The sequence below is a fragment of the Camelus bactrianus genome, chromosome 20 (assembly GCF_048773025.1).
Source record: "Camelus bactrianus isolate YW-2024 breed Bactrian camel chromosome 20, ASM4877302v1, whole genome shotgun sequence".
NCBI classification, from domain to species: Eukaryota; Metazoa; Chordata; class Mammalia; order Artiodactyla; family Camelidae; genus Camelus; species Camelus bactrianus.
In genome coordinates this window covers 13,663,281-13,686,317 of record NC_133558.1, presented here as the reverse complement: position 1 = coordinate 13,686,317, position 23,037 = coordinate 13,663,281, and the positions used below count along the sequence as shown (strand labels likewise).

At 36.7% G+C, this 23,037-nt stretch overlaps 1 protein-coding gene across 7 annotated transcripts in view; it reads right to left on the bottom strand.

The window, feature by feature from the left end:
• CDKAL1 (CDKAL1 threonylcarbamoyladenosine tRNA methylthiotransferase) overlaps window positions 1-23,037 on the bottom strand; it is a 721,370-nt gene that overhangs the window by 539,099 nt on the left and 159,234 nt on the right. For all 7 annotated transcript variants that reach the window (XR_012500987.1, XM_010974252.3, XM_010974251.3 and 4 more), the window contains one exon: window positions 11,953-12,001. Coding sequence is in view for 6 of the 7 variants with exons in the window: in XM_010974252.3 (XP_010972554.2) it covers window positions 11,953-12,001 (49 nt within the window). In the remaining variant the exon portion in view is untranslated. The remainder of the gene's footprint in view (window positions 1-11,952; window positions 12,002-23,037) is intronic.

The window sequence follows — 23,037 nt, the reverse complement described above, 5'->3', positions numbered from 1 at the left end:
CTTCCTTAATATGTGACCACCCACCTCCACCACCACCAGAGGCCTCAGGCCAAGGTTTTTTTTCCATCTCTTACTAACTGCTCACTTCACACAAATTCAGTCCTATTAACAGACATTCACAAGACCTCAACTCTGGGTCGGCCTGCTGGAAAACTGCCTAGTAAAGCAATTCAACACGATACTGGGGGCAGAGGGTGAGAGAAGACTGGCAGAAAATTCAAGCAAAAAGAAAAAAAAAAGAAGAGTAAATTGCACTGCAGACATTAATTTTCACTTAAGTAAATTTAGTCACATCAATTTGAATACTGTTTCAGAACATTAGAAAGTGATGTTAATTTACTCAGTTTTTCTACAAAATGCTTGGAGTTGTTCCTTGACATATCCTTCACAGGCGTTTTAACTACTTAATTACAAAGAAAACCAAAAATTCAGCCAAGTTTCTCTCTACTCCATTCAATGGCATTCCTCATACACAGGTTCCTCTCAAGAAAGCAAGCATTCTCTAATACTCACTCGTAAGTAACTTCCCCTCTAAATATTTTCATTTTGAAAGAAGAAAGCAAATTAAAACAAAGAAGTTGGGTCAAATCAAAGAAGCAGCTGTGTCACATGCCTAGGTGGGAAAACTTTATGCGAAATCCTAGAACTGACTCAAAAAGACAAAATGACCACAATGCAAGCGTCAATTTTAGCTACTAAGATTTCAGCAAGTATGAAGAGTTCAAATGTTTATTGAACAATGACACCTAGAAAAAGATATTAAAGTAAGAGCAGAATGATAAGAATAAACTGTCCAAAAAGACAGAATTCAAGGTGTGAATCAAGATGTTGTAAGAACCTTCTAAGGTACTGAAGTTACCAGCAGGGCTTAGAGAGAAAGCTAAGATAAGGTCATACTACAAAATTTAAATCTCCCAAAAGTTTGAGGATTATTTAATAACAAAACTCTTGCTGAAATGACTATTACTCAATAAAACAAATGTTAAAAAAAAAAAACTCTTGCTGCACGATAAAAAGTATCTACACTATAATTAAAATGATCTGAAATGTATGCATGATCCAGAACTATAGAAGATAAAAGGATGAAAACACGTTGGAATGGAATGTTCTGAGGCAATTTTTTCTTCTATTTGCACAGCAGTATTGGTAATCATACTAAACAAAGAATACACATAAGGAATAATCCTCATAAGCAAGATGTCTTCTTACATTAATGGAGACACCTTCTGGAAGCCAATTACCAGAAACATTTAATTTTAGATTTAATTACATCTTTTGCAAGCAAATATACCTTTTATAATAGTAAGAGGAGATTTGTGTGGTGCCAACTTATTTTTCACAATCTAAATCAATTGTACACCCTACTATATATAAAATGAACAAAAAACAGGGACCTACTATAAAGCACAGGAAACTATATTCAATACCTTGTAATAATCAATAAAGGAAAAGATTCTGAAAACATATGTGTATACATATGTATATGTATAACTGAATCGCTTTGCTGTACACCTGAAACTAACACTGTAAATCAACTACAGTTCAATAAAAAGTAGTATTTTAAAATATCAAAGTGTACGTCAAAGCATTCAACAGTCAAAGCACTCCCCTGTCAGTAACTCCACATAAGAACTGACCCTTAAAAGAACTCAGTTCATTGGCTGTCTTGCTACAATAGGATCTCCTGAATTCTAAATTTCAGTAGCCTCAAGGCTTTAATGTTTCCACCAATAAAGCTACTCAGTGCTGCAGTGTCGGTAAGTAAAGCATCCATGGCAGCAGTGCAAGAGCTTAATCACCGCTCAGACTCCAAACTGTATTCCCAACATTAAACTGCACCAGGTGACGGAAGCAGAGATAACAGTCCTTACAATAGCTGGCATTCAAGCTCCCAGAAAATGAGAACAGTAAAATACAAGAACAAGGAACTTGTGAGTCACATTTAACTTTTAGAAACTGAAGCTCAAATTCCTACCTCCCATCATGAATGAATATGTCAAGTTCCTCCTGCTGTTATTCAAGTCATTATAAAGTGTGACAGAGGAGAGGTGGGAAGCAGAGAGAGATGGAGAGCTGTCCCATCTATAGATCTTAAAAATGCCTGTCTATCCATCTCCAAACAGAGGTACACACACCTGGGCTGTGGGCAGCAGAAAGGCAATCTAAAAGAGAAGTCAGGGAAGAGGGCATCTGGTGCTTATGTCCTGGCTTTAAATTCACACTCTTGCTCCTCCACCCCTTGTGACAGCCACTATCACTGCCCTTTATAGACATGGGGACAATGAAATAACTGTAGAAATGTAAAGAAAAAGAAGATGTACATTTTATATCACAACACAATACAACAATGCAAATGCGTAACTCAAAAGTTCCAACATCCTATAGATGAGCTTAAAAAATGAAGTATGTATGAAATATTATTTTATCAATATTTAAATACAACATAATGACTCTCCAAATACACCCCCACACACACACACAAAATCTATTCTGTCTTGAGTTACCACACTGATTTAAAGAGATTTAAGGTGTTGAGGAAAACAAACTTGTGAACAAACCACTGGGATGAAGTGTCAGAGATGGTCTGATTAGTGTTTCTAGGGACAGTGGGACACCATGAGAGAGTGGTCAACTTTCCCAGAAAAAATGAGGAAAGGCTTCAAAGAGAGGTGACACTACAGTGTGGGAGGCTGAGCAAGATACAATTTATGAACACGACAATCTAGATTTCACCGGACACTTGGACACAATACTACTAACACAGCAAGCATAGTTCTTTGCTACAATTCCTGCTTGCTGGTCATTTTCCACTTCTTAAAACCGCTTATCGTTAAAACCAGATTCCACTGAAAAGATTTTATTAGCACAGGGAAATATATACAAGATCTTGTGGTAGCTCACAGCGAAAAAAAATGTGACAATGAATATATGTATGTTCATGTATAACTGAAAAACTGTGCTCTACACTGGAATTTGACACAACATTGTAAACTGACTATAACTCAATTTAAAAAAAAAAAAAGATTTGACCTCAAGGAGGCCCACTGTGGGAAAAAAAAAAAAAAACCACACCTTCAAAATCAAATGTTTCTAAACATAGTTTATGAGGTGGAAATTATGTGAGCTTGAGATGCCTTCTTATTCTCATCAAAAGGCTGGTCAAATACTATTTTTAAAACTTGATTTTAAGAAGTTATAATTAATGCTGAATATGAAATGTTAAAGACTCAAAGTTATCTACACTGAAATCTTCCCTGTTACAGCTTCAGTGCTTACCTGGCCTAAACACAAAACTAGAATTTAAAAACCCAGGGATATCCTGGAAAAACTATGGATTTTCTTGACCTAATCATGACAGTAAAAACCTGTATAAAGTCTGTTTCACTTCAAAACCTTCCAAAATTACCCTTAAAAAACACACAACATTCTCTGCAGAATCTCTTTAGCTTTGTATTGGTTAAATTACCTTTTTACTGGTTTGCTTATGGTTAAGGAACACTTTTACTCACTCCTTTCCTAAATTAAGCACTAGTATAGCACAGTAAGACTAAAATATTCTTTTCAGAATTTTTAAAAATAAAACAAATCTTTATTAACAACTTACAAAGAATTTTTTTTTTCCTGTGGGCACGAAATAAAACAGGAAGTAAAACTGAGAAGGAGGAGAGGGAGAAAGAGATGCAGGAGGAAACAAGAAATGTGCAGGAAGAAAATGTGTAAGTCAGGATATTTCATATTTCAGGGAACTAGAAATGGGTGAGCCGTGACCTTAGTCAACAGGCACGGGGGATGGAGGTAACAATACAGGGTCTCACTTTCTTACTTCCCTGCATTCAAGGTAAGCAGCTTAACAGCAAGCAAAGAACTTGAGATTAGAAGACTAGGTTTCAAATTACAGGGCATGGCTGCCTAGCTGTGTAATCAGCAATGCCAGGGTTCCTGCGGAGTACAAATGAATTAATGTACACGAAAGGGTAAGCTACGAAGAGCGAGACAAGTTAATTACAGATGCTACTATAATTAATGCAACTGTAATCCTATCAAGACCTATAGTGCTAATGAAGTTTCTCAAAGCAAGATGGCAAGGAGATTTTTTAAACTTTCCAACACTCCAAGTTAAAGTCAGATCCCATTTATTTTTAAACCTCTGGAGGGCTAGGAAATAGGTCACAAATAATTGCATTGATAATGGTAATCAGATTTGCGAATGATTTTTTAAATATATAAGGTAAAGTAGATTCAAGGTCACCCCTATTAAATTACTCACTTGCATTCTGCTCCAATTTCTCGAACATGAGGGAGGAGAAAGAAGGTGTAAGCAGTGTCCCAGGATGATCCTGGGTAAGTCTAAGCACCTGGAGAGCCGTGGCTGTGTTACCACCCCCAGGACATACGAGTGATACGATCCGTACTGCTGTAACAGGGGCTCACAATGCAGTGATTCTAGGTGAGGGGCCACATGGCAGAATCTCCAACCCCCAGGGTCTGGTAAACCACCCTGCCATTTCCCCACCCTGGCTAGGAATCCTCTCCCAGCAAACACCCTTGAGAATCACTGCCCCCCAGCAATCTCAGTCACCAACCAAGACGAAAACTGCCTGTCTCAAGCACGCTCCAGGGTAAAAATGAAAATTGCTTCAGAGAAGCACCAAATTCTTATGCAACACTGGGAAGTACGCTGCCTATCAAATCAGCACCCAGGGCAGCATTACCACGGGGTGGAGTAAAGGCAAAGGAGTCTGAGAACTGTGCTTTATTCAAGACCCTCCTCACTGGAGAATACAGAGACGTATGAAGGAAAACTGCATGGTATGTCACCAACATCTTCAACTTCATTTTGTAAGTAGGGAGGCACCAAGAAAGAAAAAGTAAAATCTGGCACATGGAGATTAGGGTGTTGAGAAAAAACTAGTCACATTATAATAACTTTTGCTAGAGATCACTGTCCAAAATGTCAACATCTCATTCTAATGACAGGCTCTGAAACTCACTTTTATTTTGCAGATTCCAACACTCCTAGAATTTCAGAGCTGAAAGGACCTTCCATGTCATACAATTCACAAACCAGGAAACGGAAAATCAGTGAGGTTGGGTGGGTTGTTAAACATGACAGTCAGCAGTAGAACCAAGTAGTATTTCAACACAGCTCCCCATATATCTCAGTCCACGATTTTTACCCATCACAGTCAGCCTTCTGTGCAGCTTAAAGAAATGGTACACTTGAATTTTCAGAGTAACCATAAAGGTTTAATGTGTTAGAAACCATCTTTTATAAAGACATTTCAATTACTATTCCTTTATTACTCAATAAAATGTACACTTCATTATAAAACGGTAGTACTGATAAACTTCTACTTTTAAAAATCCATCCATCTTTGATATCCTAACTGGAGATTCTGCAAATGAGTTTCCCCCACCCTCAAAGTAAGAAGTGTATGAAATTCGTATTTATTCTCCAAGTCTCAGAAGTAACTGCTACATATCTGCTGCATTCTTTGTAGAGTGCTACAGAATGAACTTGTAAAAGACACGCATCTCAGAACGTTAAGATACAAAGCTTTAGTATCAACTGAGCATTCTTTCAGCGTATCAACTGCTAACAACATTAGGTTTTCTAAGGAAAGGTCAATGGCAACACCTAACAAATGACATCCTACAAGTCGTTTAAGTAAATTCTTCAAATAGTCAACATTTTCAAGAAAAAGAGAAAATCAGATTTAAATTTCTCATCTAGTTACATCTGAGCCATCAAATTGCTCTATGTTGCTAGTTTTTTCACTTGGCTGTGATATAATTTAGGATTTTACTGGCAATAATGTATTTGCATTTCAGTATTTTTTTCAAAAATGATCATAATTTTTATGCCTATTTTATTTTGCTATTGCAATTTTAGATAGTACACTCCTAACAGGACCTGGTTTCCACTTTATTTTTAAGGAACCCAACTATAAAGTACTCAAGAACCCACTATTTTTATTGAACTCAGCTATAAAGTACTAAAGAAGAATTATCCATACAATACAATTTACTATTGTGTTAAATAAGAATAGCTGAACTGAAAATACCACAATCAACCTACAACTTCATCCTCTATTTTAAAAATGTAACAAAGCTGCTAAGATTATTTTCTCTAAGTTTATAGTCCCAACTATTCTCACTACATTTTACTAAACAAAAATAGTAGATTCTTTAAATGAAGAGGAAAACTCTTCCAGATATATAATAAAACACATAGATGCATGCAGAGTATAACAGCACTGAACCACATGCCAATTCTCTAAGAAGAAAGTTACAAGAAAGGAAGAACTTAAGCATACTGAAGTCTTTAAAAAATTCTACTTTCATGTTTCCTACGAGAGCCTCAAAACAAGATTAATTGCTCCATGTGGCATTTTTTACTAAATAAATCCTATTAGAGTGCATAGAAACTAGAATCTTGTATCTGAAGAGTATCAAAAACCTGAAATAAAATTATTAATATATAGACATGATTAATGTTTAAACCCGATAGACTGTTTTAACAGTAACAATTTTCACAGAAGTCTAGACTACAAGAATGCACTTTTAGAGAACTCAACAATACTTATAGTCTCACTTGCGTGCCATCTGTCAAGGCAATATCAAATCAAGATTTGCAAAGAATTAACATGCAAGCCCAATTTTCACAGTGGGCAAGTCCTCATTAATATTCAAACAAGGAAGGATGGGGCTACTTTACCAAACAGATCAGTGGGATCACTAACACAGGGCTAGGTCGTGAGAGGTTCAGACTTAAGTAATTTCCTTTCCTTGTTCTGAACAATCAAATCCAGTGAACCACTGTAACAGTGTTGTGTGAAAACTACAACTGGATCATCAACCTAACAAACTATTCAGCACTATGCACCCTCCCCACTTCTACCCAGGAACAACAACAAAAAAATCAAAATTGATGAAATACCCAAGTCTTCATATCAGTAAATTCCATTAATAATAAAAGGTGGTTGCAAACCGTAAGATAACACATCTTTGAACAGAAAAGGAAATGTAAGTGCTGAACACACAAAAGCAGTGTAATTAAATTTCAAACAAACTAAAACATGTAACACAATTCTGAAGCCAACACAGCAGAATTCACCTGGGAACACACTTCAGCACTTATCTGAGTTTTCAAAGCTTTGAGACAGAAAAATATTAGACAAACTTAAAGTTACTTAACATGACTATTTACAATATTTAAAGAATACTCTTTCAAGAGCATCTATTGGCTATTTTGTGGCAAATAAATTAATACCAGGACTGCTGAGCATTTCTGTGGCTAGAAACAGGAATGATAATTTAGCTAATAAAGTTACAAAATTATAGAAATACAGACAAGACATGACACAGTGGTTTGTCTAATAAACAGTCCTTTGCAACTGTAATTCCAAACCAGCCATTACAGACTAAATTGATGTGAAAAACCAACTTAAAGTCACATGGTAGAACTTTGCTATATGGGATCATGAAGAACTCTGTTCTCATTTCTAAGGCTATTATGATTTGAAAAATGCTATCTGGAAGAGATACAATGAATAAAAAGAAAGTTGTTCTAGAAATAATGTATATAAAAAGTACAGGGGACATGTAAAGCTAGAGGACTACGGTTATTTGGAGGAACCAGAGGGAGAAGACAGGAAAGGGGACTGAACAGGGCATAAAGTGCCACATTTAAGAAGGTGGCAACATGCAGTGTTTACCAAACTGTCATCCCGTATTAATCCGGTACATAAACTTAAAACAGGCTCATTGTAAAAAGCTAAATAACAGCAATAAATTTCTGGCCCGTTTAGTTATGGGAAAGCAGAAGTTATCACTGCTCTACACTAGTGAGACTGGGAAGCGTTTCCAATGTGTAAAACCAATGCATAACTTTTTCCATGATATTTAGACCACAGTAACAGGTAGAAGATTACAGATGATGAGAGGACGTGTAAGAGCACCCTTTCAAACCATATTTTGAAAATCAATATAATTATTTTATTGAAAAGCAAATACTGAAAAAGCAGATGTGTTTCTGTGGTCCAACAGTGTCCAGGTGAACAATGCTACATATCTAAGCTCTATTCACTTACTTATTAAGTTCGGAAACATCCTCAAGTAAATCACTACTGGACTTCGTAGGGAGGTCACTAAAGTCATTAACACTAATAAAACCACACTTGATACAGTTGCGCCTCACAGTCTCAATTTATAGAGTTTATATTCTAAATTAGTATCAAATGCAAAGTACAATTCTGACAGAGTGAAGATTAATAGCAATGCATTAAATAACAAAGAGCTATTTGGTGAAGTATCTTGGGAATTTAGGTCAGCCTAATCCAAGATCACATCAATTACTGAGAAGTTAGGGGAAATGAAAAATCAATCGAACATGCAGATTGTACCATATTGGGAAAGCCTTGAATTAACAACACTGCAGGCATTTGGAATTAGACAAAATGAAATACCAGCTAACATATTAAAACAGCAGAGGCCTCCTTTATTAGAGACTGACTAGAGAAGAATAGGATTTAATAGCAAAAACATTTTTCTATTTTCAATACACAATGTAAGTAAGACCAACCATTGGTCTTACTTATCTGCTTAGACTGTCTTACAAAGACAAAAAAAAAATTTTAAGGTTTTTTTTGTTTGTTTAAAGGACTTCATGTACATATATCAGAATAAATAGCCCAATTTATATTCCCTTCAGAGATTTTACTTAGGACTAAAAAAAAAGGGGGGGGGGGGTTAATGACCATAGAAACCAAGACTAAGGGATATATGAGTATTTTTAAAATAAAGAAATAACTGTAAAATCTTTCAACACTATACTTCTTTCCTTGGATTTAGTTACAAATCTTGAATTATCAAGATGATAAAAAAAAAATCCTAAAGTCATTATAATAGGGTCTCTCCTAAAAACAAATGCTATAAATGGATGGAATATTCAGGCCACTAGTGAAAGAATAAGAACTCATTCAGAAAAACTTAAATTTTCCATTTTGCTCCAACCAAGACAGATACAAATGGAATATGTTTTGATGGTTTTATTGTAAATTATACCAATGTTTTTATCATTTAAATGTTTTTATCACCAATATATCTTATTAATACATTACGTTACTTGGTATAACATAAGAATGCAAACAGGCTGCAGCAGAGGCTGTATGTCCAAGCCTCCTTCAAGGAAGACATATGAAGAAAGCCCAACAGGAATCAAATGTGGAAACAAGACAACGCAAAACCCTCTGGTCAGGCCATATTCCACCTGGCCCTTCTGGGCAGAACTTCTTCTCCATGGAGCATTTATCAATAAGGAACCCAGCAAAGCAGATGGCACACTGCATAATTGAAGAGATTTTAATAACGGGACTATTTACTGAAGTTTGGCAAGGTTAGGAAAACCAAGAGACAATGCAGTAGCCCCAGGCCAGCAACAAGGGGGTGCTGTTTCCACCCCAGGCTTGAAAAGGCAAAGGAGAGGAGCCTGGAGAAACAGAAGAATAGAGAGGGTCCCCTGACAGGAGCTGTGAGATTCAGGTTAGGGAAGCAACCCATTCAGGATGAGCAGGGAAACAGGGAGTGAGAGAGGGGAGTGAACCCTCCTATCTCACACTTCAGCCACACTTTCAACCTCTAACTGGAGAAATCCAACTAGGCGCCAGGTAGCAAGGATCCTACTGACGCAATCACACAGATCGGGGGGGGGGGGGGGCCATGGACACACAGCAAGGTGGAGAAGGGTAGAGAATGGATCTGGGGGGGGGGCAAACAGAACTTAGCCACTTCAGTGCAGTATCCTAAAATGAATGTAAAGCAAACTGCAAGTAATATACAAGGAACATCAAATAGTACAACTGGCTGGAGGAAAAGGTGTACATATGGAACTAACAGAAGAAAAAGTGAAAATGGTAGAATGAGCTGGAAGTCACAAATTAATCTGGTAAATAACAGGCAACGAGGGAAGGTACACATGCAGGAAAGTAAAATAATCCCAGAAAATGACAGCCATATATACACTGATTGAAAGGAGGGTCACTGATATAAAAGGTTAGTTATTTTATCCCAGCAGTCTAGGTATTAAGGAGGTAGTAAGAAATCAACATTCACATGAATTTCTGCCCAGTATATCCCAAGTATCTCAAAAGTCTTTTTCATTTAATCCTCTCCAATTTACACTGAGAAAACTGAGCCTCAGAAAAGTAATTTACTGAAAGACAACCAAGAAGCAGAGAAACAGTGTGGCCCTTGTGACACTTAACTAACTTCTATTAGCAACAGAAACAGGAAATGAAGAATGGAAGTTTCACTGACAGGCCCAGATCACCAGCAACTAGGAGATCTCAGATGAGTCACTTAACCCTCTCTTTGGTCAAAGTATGGGCATGTACCAAAATTACTTCTTCCATCTCTAAAATTATCTTGTTGTATTACTAAGACGCAATTTGTCAGCCTTCCCACCCTGAAACCAACTTCATCTTCAACTTGTCTCTTGCGGTAGACAGACTATCACAATTAAATCCGATTGCAGTCTCTCCAATAAATCTACTCAAGCAAAGCTCTTCAGTGAGAAGCTATCCCTAATTAACCCAAACTGGAGGTGACAGGCCTTTTGCGATATTGTGATATAATAAGAAATACATATTTGCTCACCATCCCCAGTTCCTGGTGCAGATCTCTCAAGTTCATAGTTTACATTATGGCTCACTTGTGTTGGTGTTGCACCTATGAAGTCATCATCATACCCACCATCACCTAGATTTTCTCCTGTATTGTCTTCACTGTCATTAATTTAAAAAAAATATTTAGTGGCCAGTATACATCTGGTACTCAAGACAGGAAACAACATCCCGAAGCAACCCTGAAGCTCTGCTTCAAGAAGCCCAACTGAACAAGCATTAAGGCAGAGTTGGAATTTGAATCCATGCAAACTAACCCCGATGCCTGTGCTCCTATGTTTGACACAACTTTTACACTATACCATGACTTCTCCGGTTGTTTGCATGTTTTATGTCACATAATTAGTTGTAGTTATCCTTTTTAAGTACTTTTAAAAGCAGTATTCAATTTTGATGCCTCTTCTATGTTGTTCATATTGTCAGTTTTGACTTGCACTAACAGAAGAAAAGTAGACTATAAATATTTAAAACTTAATACACAGAATTTAAAATGTTTCTTAATGACTTCACAGATTCTCATTTCAGATTCTTATTGAACACTAGTTAATGAAACAATTACAGCATAATTCTATGTTCTCCTATAATTATATTTTTTCTCATATAACTATCATGTTTTCTCACATAACCATCCATTTTCTCATAACTACAAAAATTATACATAGACGAGGCATCAAAATTGAATACTCCTTTTAAAAGTACTTAAAAAGGTTAAGTACAACTAATTATGTGATATAAAACATGCAAATAATGTCAGTTATATCTTAATAAAACTGCAAAAGAATGCAAATAAAATCATTTCCTTATTTTAAAGTTGACTAAACTCTGTCTTCCTGACCTGAGATTCAAATTAAATCTATTTTATACTAAAAAAAAAATTTTTTTTAATTTTTAAAGACTATGATGTGGGAGGAGGGTATAACTCAGTGGTAAAGCTCGTGCTTAGCATGCACGAGGTCTTGGGTTCAATCCCCAGTACCTCCATTGAAATAAATAAATAAATAAACCTAATTACCTCTCCCCTGCAAAGAAAAAAATTTTTAATTAAATTAAAAAACAAAAAAAGACTATGATCTGATTTATATATAAGCTAACCAAATATATGCCTCCTACATTTGGACTGGTCAATGCACAAAGCAGTCAAGGACAAAATTTTATGATTTTGTCTAAAAATAACTTTAACAAAAACCCTTTACAAGTATTAACTAAGCAGTATTTTTATAATATAGTTCAAACAATATATACACATGCTTATTTCACTTTCCACAATTACCTTTAATTGTTTCCTCCACAACTTCTACCACTCGATCTATCTGTTGAACCTATAAAGAAAACAAAGTGTTAGACAAGCAATTTATATGGAGAAGAAACATTAATTTTTACGTATCCTTCTGCCTAAGTCAACATAACACATTTTTGAAGCGCACAAATGAAGGTTTTCTTTAATTAATGCATTTGGAGATAATATAAAAAATTCCGTATTAATGTTTTGTGTTACAATGAAGTATGAAATTATCAATCTCCTGTCCTCCAACTGTAATGAAGAAATCATATTACATTTAAATAAACTGCCTGGAGTTCTGTTAAGAAAGCCTATCAACATAAACACAACACATCTTGAGATATAAACTGAAGTTTCATTAAAATATGTTTCTTCACACAGAGCTTCAAGAAAAAAATGGCATAATATGACAACCCACACAAAGGACATGCTGGTATTAAGACGATCTACTCCAAATTTTCTGCTTTATTATTTTAACAGTGAAACCACCTTTAATGAATCTCTACCATGTGCTGGGTACTATGCTCAGGTCCATGGAATACAAAGTCAAATAACAGCGCCTGCCCTAGACACCAGTGACTAAGGGAGATTTCCCAGCATGCCATGCGAACACAGAGGAAAGGTAATAAAATAAGTGTGAGTAATCCAGGAGTGCTTTTCAGGGAACCAAAGGCAATTCCTGAGGGGTGAGCAGGATTAAGACAGGAGAAGCCCACTAAGCAGACTCAGCGTGGCTAGAGTTTAGAACGAAAATGAAAAAAGCAAAGATGTAACCCAAGAGGAAGAGAGCAAGGCAAGTACGAATAGGTCATAAGCTGATATCCCTTCTACTTTAAAAAATCTCCAAAATCAATATTGTTTTCAGAAATATAAAAAGGAGATAAAGAAACTCATAACATCGTCCACTTCTGCTCCCTCAGATGACATCACTCAGAATGGTCTGATGAGCAGACACCAAGATATTTTCCAGTGTTAAACATTTATACATAGTTCTGTTCTGTAGGGTTTTTCCATTACAAATTATGAGACAGACAGATGACATATAAGGTGGAGACCTGCTCCTTTGATTTTTGTTTCCTATATATTGTCTATACATTTAGGTCTACTTCTTTCATTTTACTAGCTGCCCAGTATCTCCTGTATAGATATAAAGCATTCATACATTCCCCTATTGATGGACATTTTTGTTATCCATAATCTTTCATTATTATACAACAATGCTGCAATGAACTCCACTGAGACAAGAACCTTTTTAAAATACTTTACTAAAAATGCAATGGCAAATCTCTTTGAAATATTCCTTTGGCCTCAGTGCCTTATAGGAAATAAGGGAAGACTTGTGAAAACATACGTGACTCCAGCACTGCCTGTCACCACTCCACCCAGCATGATGGTAGTAGTAACAATGATAATTACCGAGAAATTGTCAAAGCAAAGCAAATCTCAGAGAATGTTGGACCTTCAGTCCCAAATAAACCTGCTTAACTGGAGATGGATGTGTCTACCTGGAACTACTGGAACCATAAGGTTCTGGTTTTATTAAGAGAATCCACATGGCTTCCTGACAGAATGTATTCAAAGCCAGGATAATCCAGAGTTCAAAGAGGAAGAAGTAGCCAACAATGTCAAAAGCTACAGAGATAACAAGCAACACAAAGACTAAAATGAAGATGCTTGATTTCGCAACAAGGGGATCGATGAACTCAGGATAAACACTTCAGTAGTAATGAATCACAAATAAGAAAATGGTGACAGCTGATACAGACATCTCTTACAAAAAGCTGGGTCAAAAGAAGAGAGAGAGGACTCCTAGCAGCTTTAAAGCAGACAAAAACCCTGAGTATACATGTGTTAGTATACTTAATTCTTTCCTTCTTTCTTTTCTTTTTTAAAGTTTACATACTGAGGGGAGAAAGGCCTCAGAGAAAAAGGGAGTGGAGACAGAAGAAACAATTGATGGAGCTAGGTCCTTCAGGAGGTGAAGAGGGTAAGATCCACAACACAGGCAGAGACATAAGCCCAGAATGGGAAAGGGGCCAAGCCATCTTCTAAAAGAAAGGGAAGCATGAAAACAGGTACGAGAAGTCTCATAGAAGTCAGAGAGGGTATTAAGTACATTTCCCATCTGTTGGCCTCAGTTTTCTCAGTGAAATAAGAAGCAAGTTCATCTACTATGAGTGAGAAAGCATGCTGTTAAGTAAGGAGAGAGTGGATGTTTAAGATACCTGTTAAAAGTTTAATAACTGTTAAAAGAAATGAAGACTAAAAATAGCCAAAAACTGCCAGACAGTACTGAGATTCCAGTAAAAATTAGATGCCATGAATTTTTAACAATGACTCCATAGATAGCCGTAATTTTTCTCAGGGCTCAGCAGTTCTTATGCATGAAACAAACCATTAAATAGATTGACCCCAATGTTTGTACATTCCATCATTCATTCATTCATTCAACATCTAACATGTGCCAGGAAGGTTCAAAAGGCTGGGGAAACAACACTAAGAGATTACTAGGATGGACCTGAAAGACATGGAAAAAAGGAAATGAACTATGCATTTTGGATAAGATGAAACTTTACGTAATGGGTTAAACAGAGAACGAAGCAGAGCCAGAAAGGAGAAATAAAGTGGCTGGGGGTTGGAGGAAGGAAAGGAAAAAGGAAGGTAGGGGGTGGGAAAGAGGGTGGGAGGATGGAGAAAGAAAAAGGAGAGAAGAGAACAAGAGATTACCATAGAGTACATATATAAGCATTTAGGATTTCTGAAGAATAGCAAGATCCCAGATCTAGTCATAAGAAATGTTGCTGAAACAGGATGAAGGTGATAACCACTGGAGTTGTAGAAGTAAGGAAGTAAGAGGTTAGAGTATAATACAGAGTCCATATTACATATGGATACTCAGACTGCCCATGATATTAAAAACATGGGTAGGATAAGGAAGGAAGAGTTGGTCAAATTTCCCAGTGAATGTAGGTGAACGACTAATGTATCAGTTGAGGTTAAAAGACAGAGAATAAAAGAAATACAATATGAGATAATTCAATGATAGAACGAAACCAAAAAGGCTTTCTTTTGCAGTTGGAGACGTAATAGTTCAAAGGGAATGCTGCACCCAAACTCGCAGCACATGGACTGAATAAGGAGCAGTATCCCTAGAGAAGAGTCAGGACAACATGTGGAAGGAGCAGTTATAAGGTTAAAAAGCTGAGGGCAGGCTAAAACTATAAAACTCTTAAAGGAAAACAGAGCCATAAATCTAGATCAACCTTGTAGAAGACAGTGGTTTCCTAATATTACTTCAAAAGCATGAGCAATGAAAGAAAAAAGGAAAGCTGAACACTACCAAGATTAAAACCTCTTGGTGTATCATAGGACACAAGCAACAAAAATACCAAGACAACATCAAAAATAAGAGAAAATTTTTGCAGATTATTTACCTGATGAGGGACCTGAATGGAGAATATATATATAAAGCACTCCTACACCTCAATAGAAAGCCAAATAAACCACTTGAAATTGGCATAAGATCTGAATAGACATTTCTCCAAGGAAGATATACAAATGGCCAATAAGCACATGAAAAGATGTTCAGCATCACTGCCAACCAAAGAATGCAAATCAAAACCACAATGGAGGAAATGAGGAGTTATTGTTTAATGTGCATAGCTTTTCAGTTTGAAAAGATATGAAAACGTGCTGGAGCTGAATGGTGGTGATGGTTGCACAGCAGTGTGAATGTACTTAATGCCACGAAACTACACACTTAACATTGGTTAAGACAGTAAATTTTATGTTATGTCTATTTCACCATAATGAGACACACTTCATACCCACTAGGATGGCTATAATCACAAGGACAGACAATAACCAGCATGCGCAAGGCTAAGGAGAAACTGGAACCCTTGTCACACACTGCTAGTGGGAATGCAATAAAATGATGCCACTGCTTTGGAAACCAGACTGGTAGATCCTCAAGTGGTTAAACCATGCGATTCAGCAAGTCCAATCCTAGGTAAACATCCAAGAAAAATGAAAACATATGTCCACACTAAAACTTGTACACTAATATTCACAGCATTATTCCTAATACCAAACGGTAGAAAGAACCCAAGTCCCATCTATTGGTGAACAGATAAACAAAAGGTGTTACATCCATGCAATGAAGTATCATTAAGCCATAAGGGGTAATGGCATATTGATCATGTTAAAACATTATGCTAAGAGAAAGCGAACTGAGAAAAGAAGAAAAATACTGTATGATTCCATGCATATGAAATAACCAGAACAGGGAAATCTTCAGAGACAAAGTAGATTAGTGACTGCCTATGGATGGGTAGTGAAAGAAATGAGCAGGACTGTGTTTCTTTTTGGAGTGATGAAAATATTCTAAAACTGATTGTGATTATGTCACATAACTCTGTGAATATGCTAAAAACCACTGAATTACACACTTTAAATGAGAGAATTGTATGGTGCTGGAATTACATCTCAAGTAAGCTGTTAATCTCCCCTCCCCACCCCCCCAAAAAAAGGTTGAAGGTGATCAAATGTTCTAATATCAAGGTCATGAAACTCAAGGAAAAACTGAGGAAACGTTCCACTTAAAGGAGATTTAAGAGAAGTGACAATTGAATGCAACTTTGGACCTGAGATTTTTCTTTTCCTATACAAGACATTATTGGAACAATTACCAAGATGTGGTTAAGACCTGCAGGCTAACTTATAGCATTTCACCAATGCTGATTTCCTGATTTTTATACTTGGACTATAGTGATGTAAGCGAATGTCCCTGGTTTTTAAATACATCGATATTTAGAAGTAAAGGGGCATCATGTTGACATCTTACTCTCAAAAGGATCAGAAAACAAATGTGTAAATATAAAAAAAGAATGATAAGCAAATGTGGTAAAATATTAACATCTGGGGAATCTGGGTAAATGGTACGTGTTAATTTTTATTTCTGCAACTTCTCCATGAGTGTGAAATTATGTCAAAATAAAGGTTTAAGTGTGTATGTGGGGGTGTGTGTTGAAGAGATTTTCTTTTACCCTAATAGCCACACAAAATTTACTTGAATGCATATAGCTGAAAACATATCCTCCAATTTTAGAAGAGTATTTGATTATCACATTTGCTTTTATGGCAGAAAATTATAGATGCTACCTACACCTGGTAAGTAACAGCTGGGTGTGAAGGAACCCTAGGACTTCAAAAGGAAGGCTCTACCAAACTTTAAGAAAAGGGGGGAAAAGCATTTGACTGCAAAAAAGTAGGGGAGAAGTTCATTAAATGCTCTAAAGAAAATATTGTGTCATTTCCATTTCTAGTTAGAAGGATACTGGAGGAAGTGGTGGGAGGAAAAAAAGCAGCACACAAGAGAAGACAGTGAAGAAAGGGAAGAGTCGGGGGAGGGGGAATGAAGTGGGAGAGTGGGGAGTTAGGAGGAAAAAGCACAGGTGGGAGGCAGGGGGAGAAGCCAAAACAATGCCGAGTGAGAACAAACTCAAGATTCACACACAGTAATGAAGAATACACTGAATTCATTCTAGGGAGAAGAGGAAAGCTGTTCTTAATTAATACTATAAATTGTAGCCCTGGATACACAAGAGCTTAGTCTCTGGCATATAATTCAAATAAAATAAATAAAACAGTATCTTGTGTCCTTCAGGCACTTAGTTATAAATATACAGGGGAAAAAAGACACGCAGTATGTTCTATTACTGACTCCATATGTTCTTGACAATGAAGAAAGGAGTTGGTGAATAAACAATTCATAAATAACATTAATGAGTCATTCTGCTGCAGAACTTTTAAAAGAAACCCATAAAAATATTTTATTCAGCTATTATGAACTACTCCAAATTTATAACTAAACATATATTGAAGAAACAAACCTATACGAAGTTACCTAAAGCAAATAAAAGACCTATTCTGAAGTTTCCTAATTGTTTAGAGCAGTGCTATCCAGAAATTTCTAGAATGAAAGAAATGTTTATATGCTGTGCTGTTCAACATGGGAGCCACTAGCCACGTGCAGTTACTACGTACTTGAAATGTGGCTGTGACTGAGGAACTGACTTAATTTTAATTAACTTAAATATTCACATGTGGCCACTGACAACCATACTGGAAAGAACACGTTTAAAGTATGGTTAAGACAGCCACCCAGTTTGTGGTGATTTGTTAAGGCAACCTTAGGAAACTGGTACACACCTCGAACACAATTTTGCCAACTAGACTGAAAAACAAAGCACAGTCAGGAAACAAGCTGAGACACCGTCCTGCAGTCCGAGGTTCTGCTTTCGTACACACTTGAAGTGTCTTTTTTTTCTGAACAACCAGCAATTAGATAAGTTAATGACTAGGAATAACTCAGGGATGGTTAACATTTCCTGAGCAATTCCTAGGCTCTGTCTAACGTGCCATACGCGCCATCACTTTTAATTCTCAACAACACTCCTACGCGTTAGATACTTTGTCCTTTCCTAGGCTGAGGGCACTAAGGCACAAGGATACCCTGCTAAATTCCTGCCAAGTGTTACTAGTGTATCTTACCTAGAATGGCACATTTGGTAAACTTCCCTCTTCCTAGCCACATAGAGGTCACTACTAAATGATCACAGAATGCTGTTGTCCACCTAAACCTGCACTTCCAAGTGACCCAGGCCACAACTATTCCCCCAAACCCTCCCCGACAAGTCACCACCGCCATGCACCCATTCACTTGACGACAACCTATTAAGCACCAACCAAGCACTATGATTATTGTAGGAATGGGGGATACAATGGTGAGAAGTACAAAATCTCTGCTTCGTGGGCCTTCCATTCTTACTGGGGGAGACAAACAACGGAAAATGTTCGTTTCCTATCATGACAGATGCTATAAAGAAAATAAAATCTGGGAGTAGCTGTAGGTAGAGAGGGCAATTTTGCTACAGGGGTCCAAGTAAACCTCTGAGCAGGTATCATTAATCCTGGGACCTGAACCCTAAGACAGAAGCATCAATGTGAACCTCCAGGGGGAAGAGTACATACAGGGGCTGAGAGACAGAGTGATGGAGAATGAGGGGCACAGTGGAAGGGGATGAGGTCAGATGATTAGGGGAGTAAGACTATGTGAGACCTTACAACTCATACTATGCATTTAGATTTTATTCTACCTGCAAAAGGAAGTCATTGGAGGGTTAGCAGAACATTTCATCAGCATCGCTCAGGCTAATTGTACTGAGAATATGCCAAGGCTACTCTTTAACCACACCTCTCTATTACTTGGCGTGAGTCTTCTTATACTTGAATGAAGCTGCATGTAGTTTTACTATCTCTTTATTTTATCCTAAAACACTTCAAAATTCAGGAGTAACAAAGATTAATACATTATAAATACACATAAACATTGATATATATATAGCAGAGCACTCTCATTAGCTCTCTTAATTTTGACTGTAAACAAGTAAACTAGGACAACCTGTCATTCTCATTCTAATTAAGAAATAACAAACCAAAACTTTAAAACCACCTAAAAACTCTATCAACCTTTAAAAGAAAAAAATATCTTTCTAGCTCTTCTAAGAACTGTATTATTAAAAGTCTTTTCTATCAAATGTATGTTCAAATTTTTCACTTTTACCATAATGGGAGTTTGACTCAATAACCAGCATTTGACAGGTTGAAGTTCAGGACTGACTTCTCTAAAGAAATATTTTTCTAAAAATTTTTCTTCAAGCTGTTAAGGAAAGTCCCTAACTCTATTAATGGTATTTGAAGAGAGAGTTCAATTTCCAAATCTCTTAAATTTGGGGAAGTCCAGAGCAGTCACTAGCTAACTCCACCGGAAGAAAGATTCCTTGAATTCATAAGCCCGTGCATGACAGGTCTGCTAATAAGTAACACAAAAGGGCATTTGATGCTACACGTGGCTTAACTTTTTCAACAAAAGCCTTCTCATCTGCCAGTACAGTTTCATCTTCTTTCATCTCTTCATTGAGAAAAACTCTTCCCCAATAGCAGAAATAGCCCTTTCATCAAAAGTTGTATGACAGCACATTCCGCGCACTACTAAAAGCATACTTTCTACCTGAATGGTACCAGTGAGTGATGAACACACAGTAAGAGATAAAAAGTACTAATTGAAAGATGAAGCCAGACTAGATGGATGCCAGCAAAATGAAGATCAGTACCAGGAACTTTCTCCTATTAAATTCAGTTAAAATACCTATAAAACTTTCAGTATGAGGGAGAAAAATCTTTAAGCAACAATAAGAAAACTCAGCATGGTAAATAAAGTTAATTACATACAGAAACATTGGGACATTCAAAAATTATAACCATATTAAATAATAGGACATATTATAAAGTGAAAAATTATCTTTAAAGTGATACTAAAGTTGAAAACATAGTACTATAAGAACTAAAATACAGATGTACAGAAATACACATTAGGGATATAAAACATCAACTAACAAACAATGTTATATGTAGCAGGCAGAATAATGGCCTCGCAAAGATGGTCAAGTCCTGATCCCCAGAACCAGAGAATAATTTGCTGTGGAAGAAAGGTCAGAGGGAGATAGCATCTCTGGCCTTAAACACGGAAGAAGGTGGCCACAGGTCAAGGAATGTGGGTGATCTCTAAAAGCTGGAAGGACAGAGGAAAAGACTCTCCCCTAGAGCCTTCAGAAAAGAATACAGTCCTGTCAATACGTTGATTTTAGTCCAGTAAAAACTCATGTCCAACTTCTTATCTCCAGAATTTTAAGATAATAAATACATGTTGTTCTAAGCAACCATGTCTGTGGTAAATTTGTTATGGGGCATACAAAATTAGTACACTGATGAAGAAACATACATATGGCAGAGTTAGTTAGCATCATCAAAGAGGGAAAGGAAACTTTCAAAATAAATGCTGCTGGAATAACTGCGAACAATATGGGAAAAATTACGTTAAATGCACACTTTATATTTAGCAAACATTCACTCAATACATTTATTGAGCCAGACACTGTTCTAAGTACAGAAAACAATGTAAAATATGTAAAACCATAAAATCATAGAAAACTAAGTTCCTGGCTTTATAGAGCTTGTAAGTGTCCACCACAGTAAACTGCAAATAGATTAAAGAGTTGAATAAATCCTTTCCATACTTCAAAAAAAGAAGTTTATAACAGAGAGAGAAAAATAGATACTTTATCAGACCTGTTCCTAGATCCTGGAAACATACATTTGAAGTTTTGAAACCACAAGAAAAATTACCCATTCATTGTCCTCCCCCAAATTCCAAGCTTCTACTATATCAAAATTTTAAAAGGCAATGAAAATGATGCTAAAAAGACACATTTTCTTCACCATGTTAAAACAGGTTAATTTCCCGCTGGAGTCCTTTATATATTCTGGATATACACCCTTTAGGAGACATGTGTTTTGCACATATTTTCTCCCAGTGCATGGCCTGTCTTTTCACCTGCTTAACAGTATCTTTCAGGGAGCGAAAATGCTTAATTTTGATGAAGTCCAATTATCAATTTCTTTTCTCTCATGTCCTAGGTTGTATGTGTGTGTCCTACCTAACCAACAGTTTCCTAACTCAACAAACTGAGTAAAAAAGAGGGGTAGGTGATAAAAGAGTTGAACACTTTCCCAAAGATACATGGATGTCAAATAATCACACACAATATGCTCAACGTCATTAGCCGACAGAAAAAAGCAAATTTAAACCACGATGAGATACTGCTACATACCTAGTAACAGCTGCTAAAATTAAACCGGCAGTATCAAGTTTTGGTGAAGATGTGAAGCAACTGGAACTGCTGGTAGAAAAGCAAAACACTGGCAATTTTCAAAAGGCTGAGCAGACGCCTACCATGTGACCAAGCAGTATCACGCCTGGATACTTAGGAGAACGCAAACATATGTCCACACAAAGACCTATGCACACATGTTTACAGGAGCTTTACTCTTTATAGCCCCAAACTGGAAACACCACAAATTTCCATTGACTTGCTGAACGGACAAACTGTGGTCCATCTATTTGGTCAAATAATTCCATGCAATAAAAAGCAACAAGCTATTAATAATCTCAACAACATGTATGAATACTGAATGAATCATGCTAAGTGAGAAAGTAACATATAGATACACTTCATTCTATTGCACTTCACTTTACTGCACTTGGTAAATACTGTGTTCTTTTTTTTTCTACAAATTGAAGATTTATGGCAACCCTGTGTCGAGCAAGTCTGTTGGCACCATTTTTCCTACAGCATTTGCTCACTTCCTTCTCTGCGTCACATTTTGGTAATCCTCACAATGTATGTAACTTTTTCATTATTTTATTTGTTATGGTGATCTGTGATCAGTGATCTTTAATGTCACTACTCTAATTCTAGGTTAACACAAACTGCACCCACATAAGACAACAAGCTTAACAGATCACTGACATGACAAAAAAGGATTTAGAATATTACATAAACTTAGCTGATAAAGCAGAAGCAGGGTCTCACAATTGACTCCATTCCGAAAGTTCTACTGTGGGTAAAATGCTCTCAAATAGCATTACATGCTACAGAGAAATCGTTGATGACAGCAAGAGTCAATCGATGAAGCAAACTTCACTGTTGTCTTAAGAAACTGCCACCCCCCCCCCAACCTTCAGCAGCCATCACCCTGATCAGTCTGCAGCCATCAACACTGAGATTCTCCAGTGACCCTCCACCCCTAAAAACATTATGACTGGCTGAAGGCTCAGATGAAGGCTAGCACTTTGTAGCAATAAAAGCATTATTTAAAATTAAGGTATGTACATTGTTCTCTTAAACATAAAGCTGTTGCACACATAACAGACTATAGTATGGCATAAAGATAACTTTACATGCACTAGCAAAGCAAAAAAAAAAAAAAAATCGTGTGACTCACTTAATTATTTGCTCTATTGCAATGGTCTAAAACCAAACCGACAATATCTCTAAGGTATATCTACAATTCCATTTATTTGACATTTTGAAAAAGGCAAAACCATAGGGACAGAAATCAGAACAATGGTTTCCAAGGACTGTGTGTGTTTGTTAGGTGGGGGTGGGAGTGATG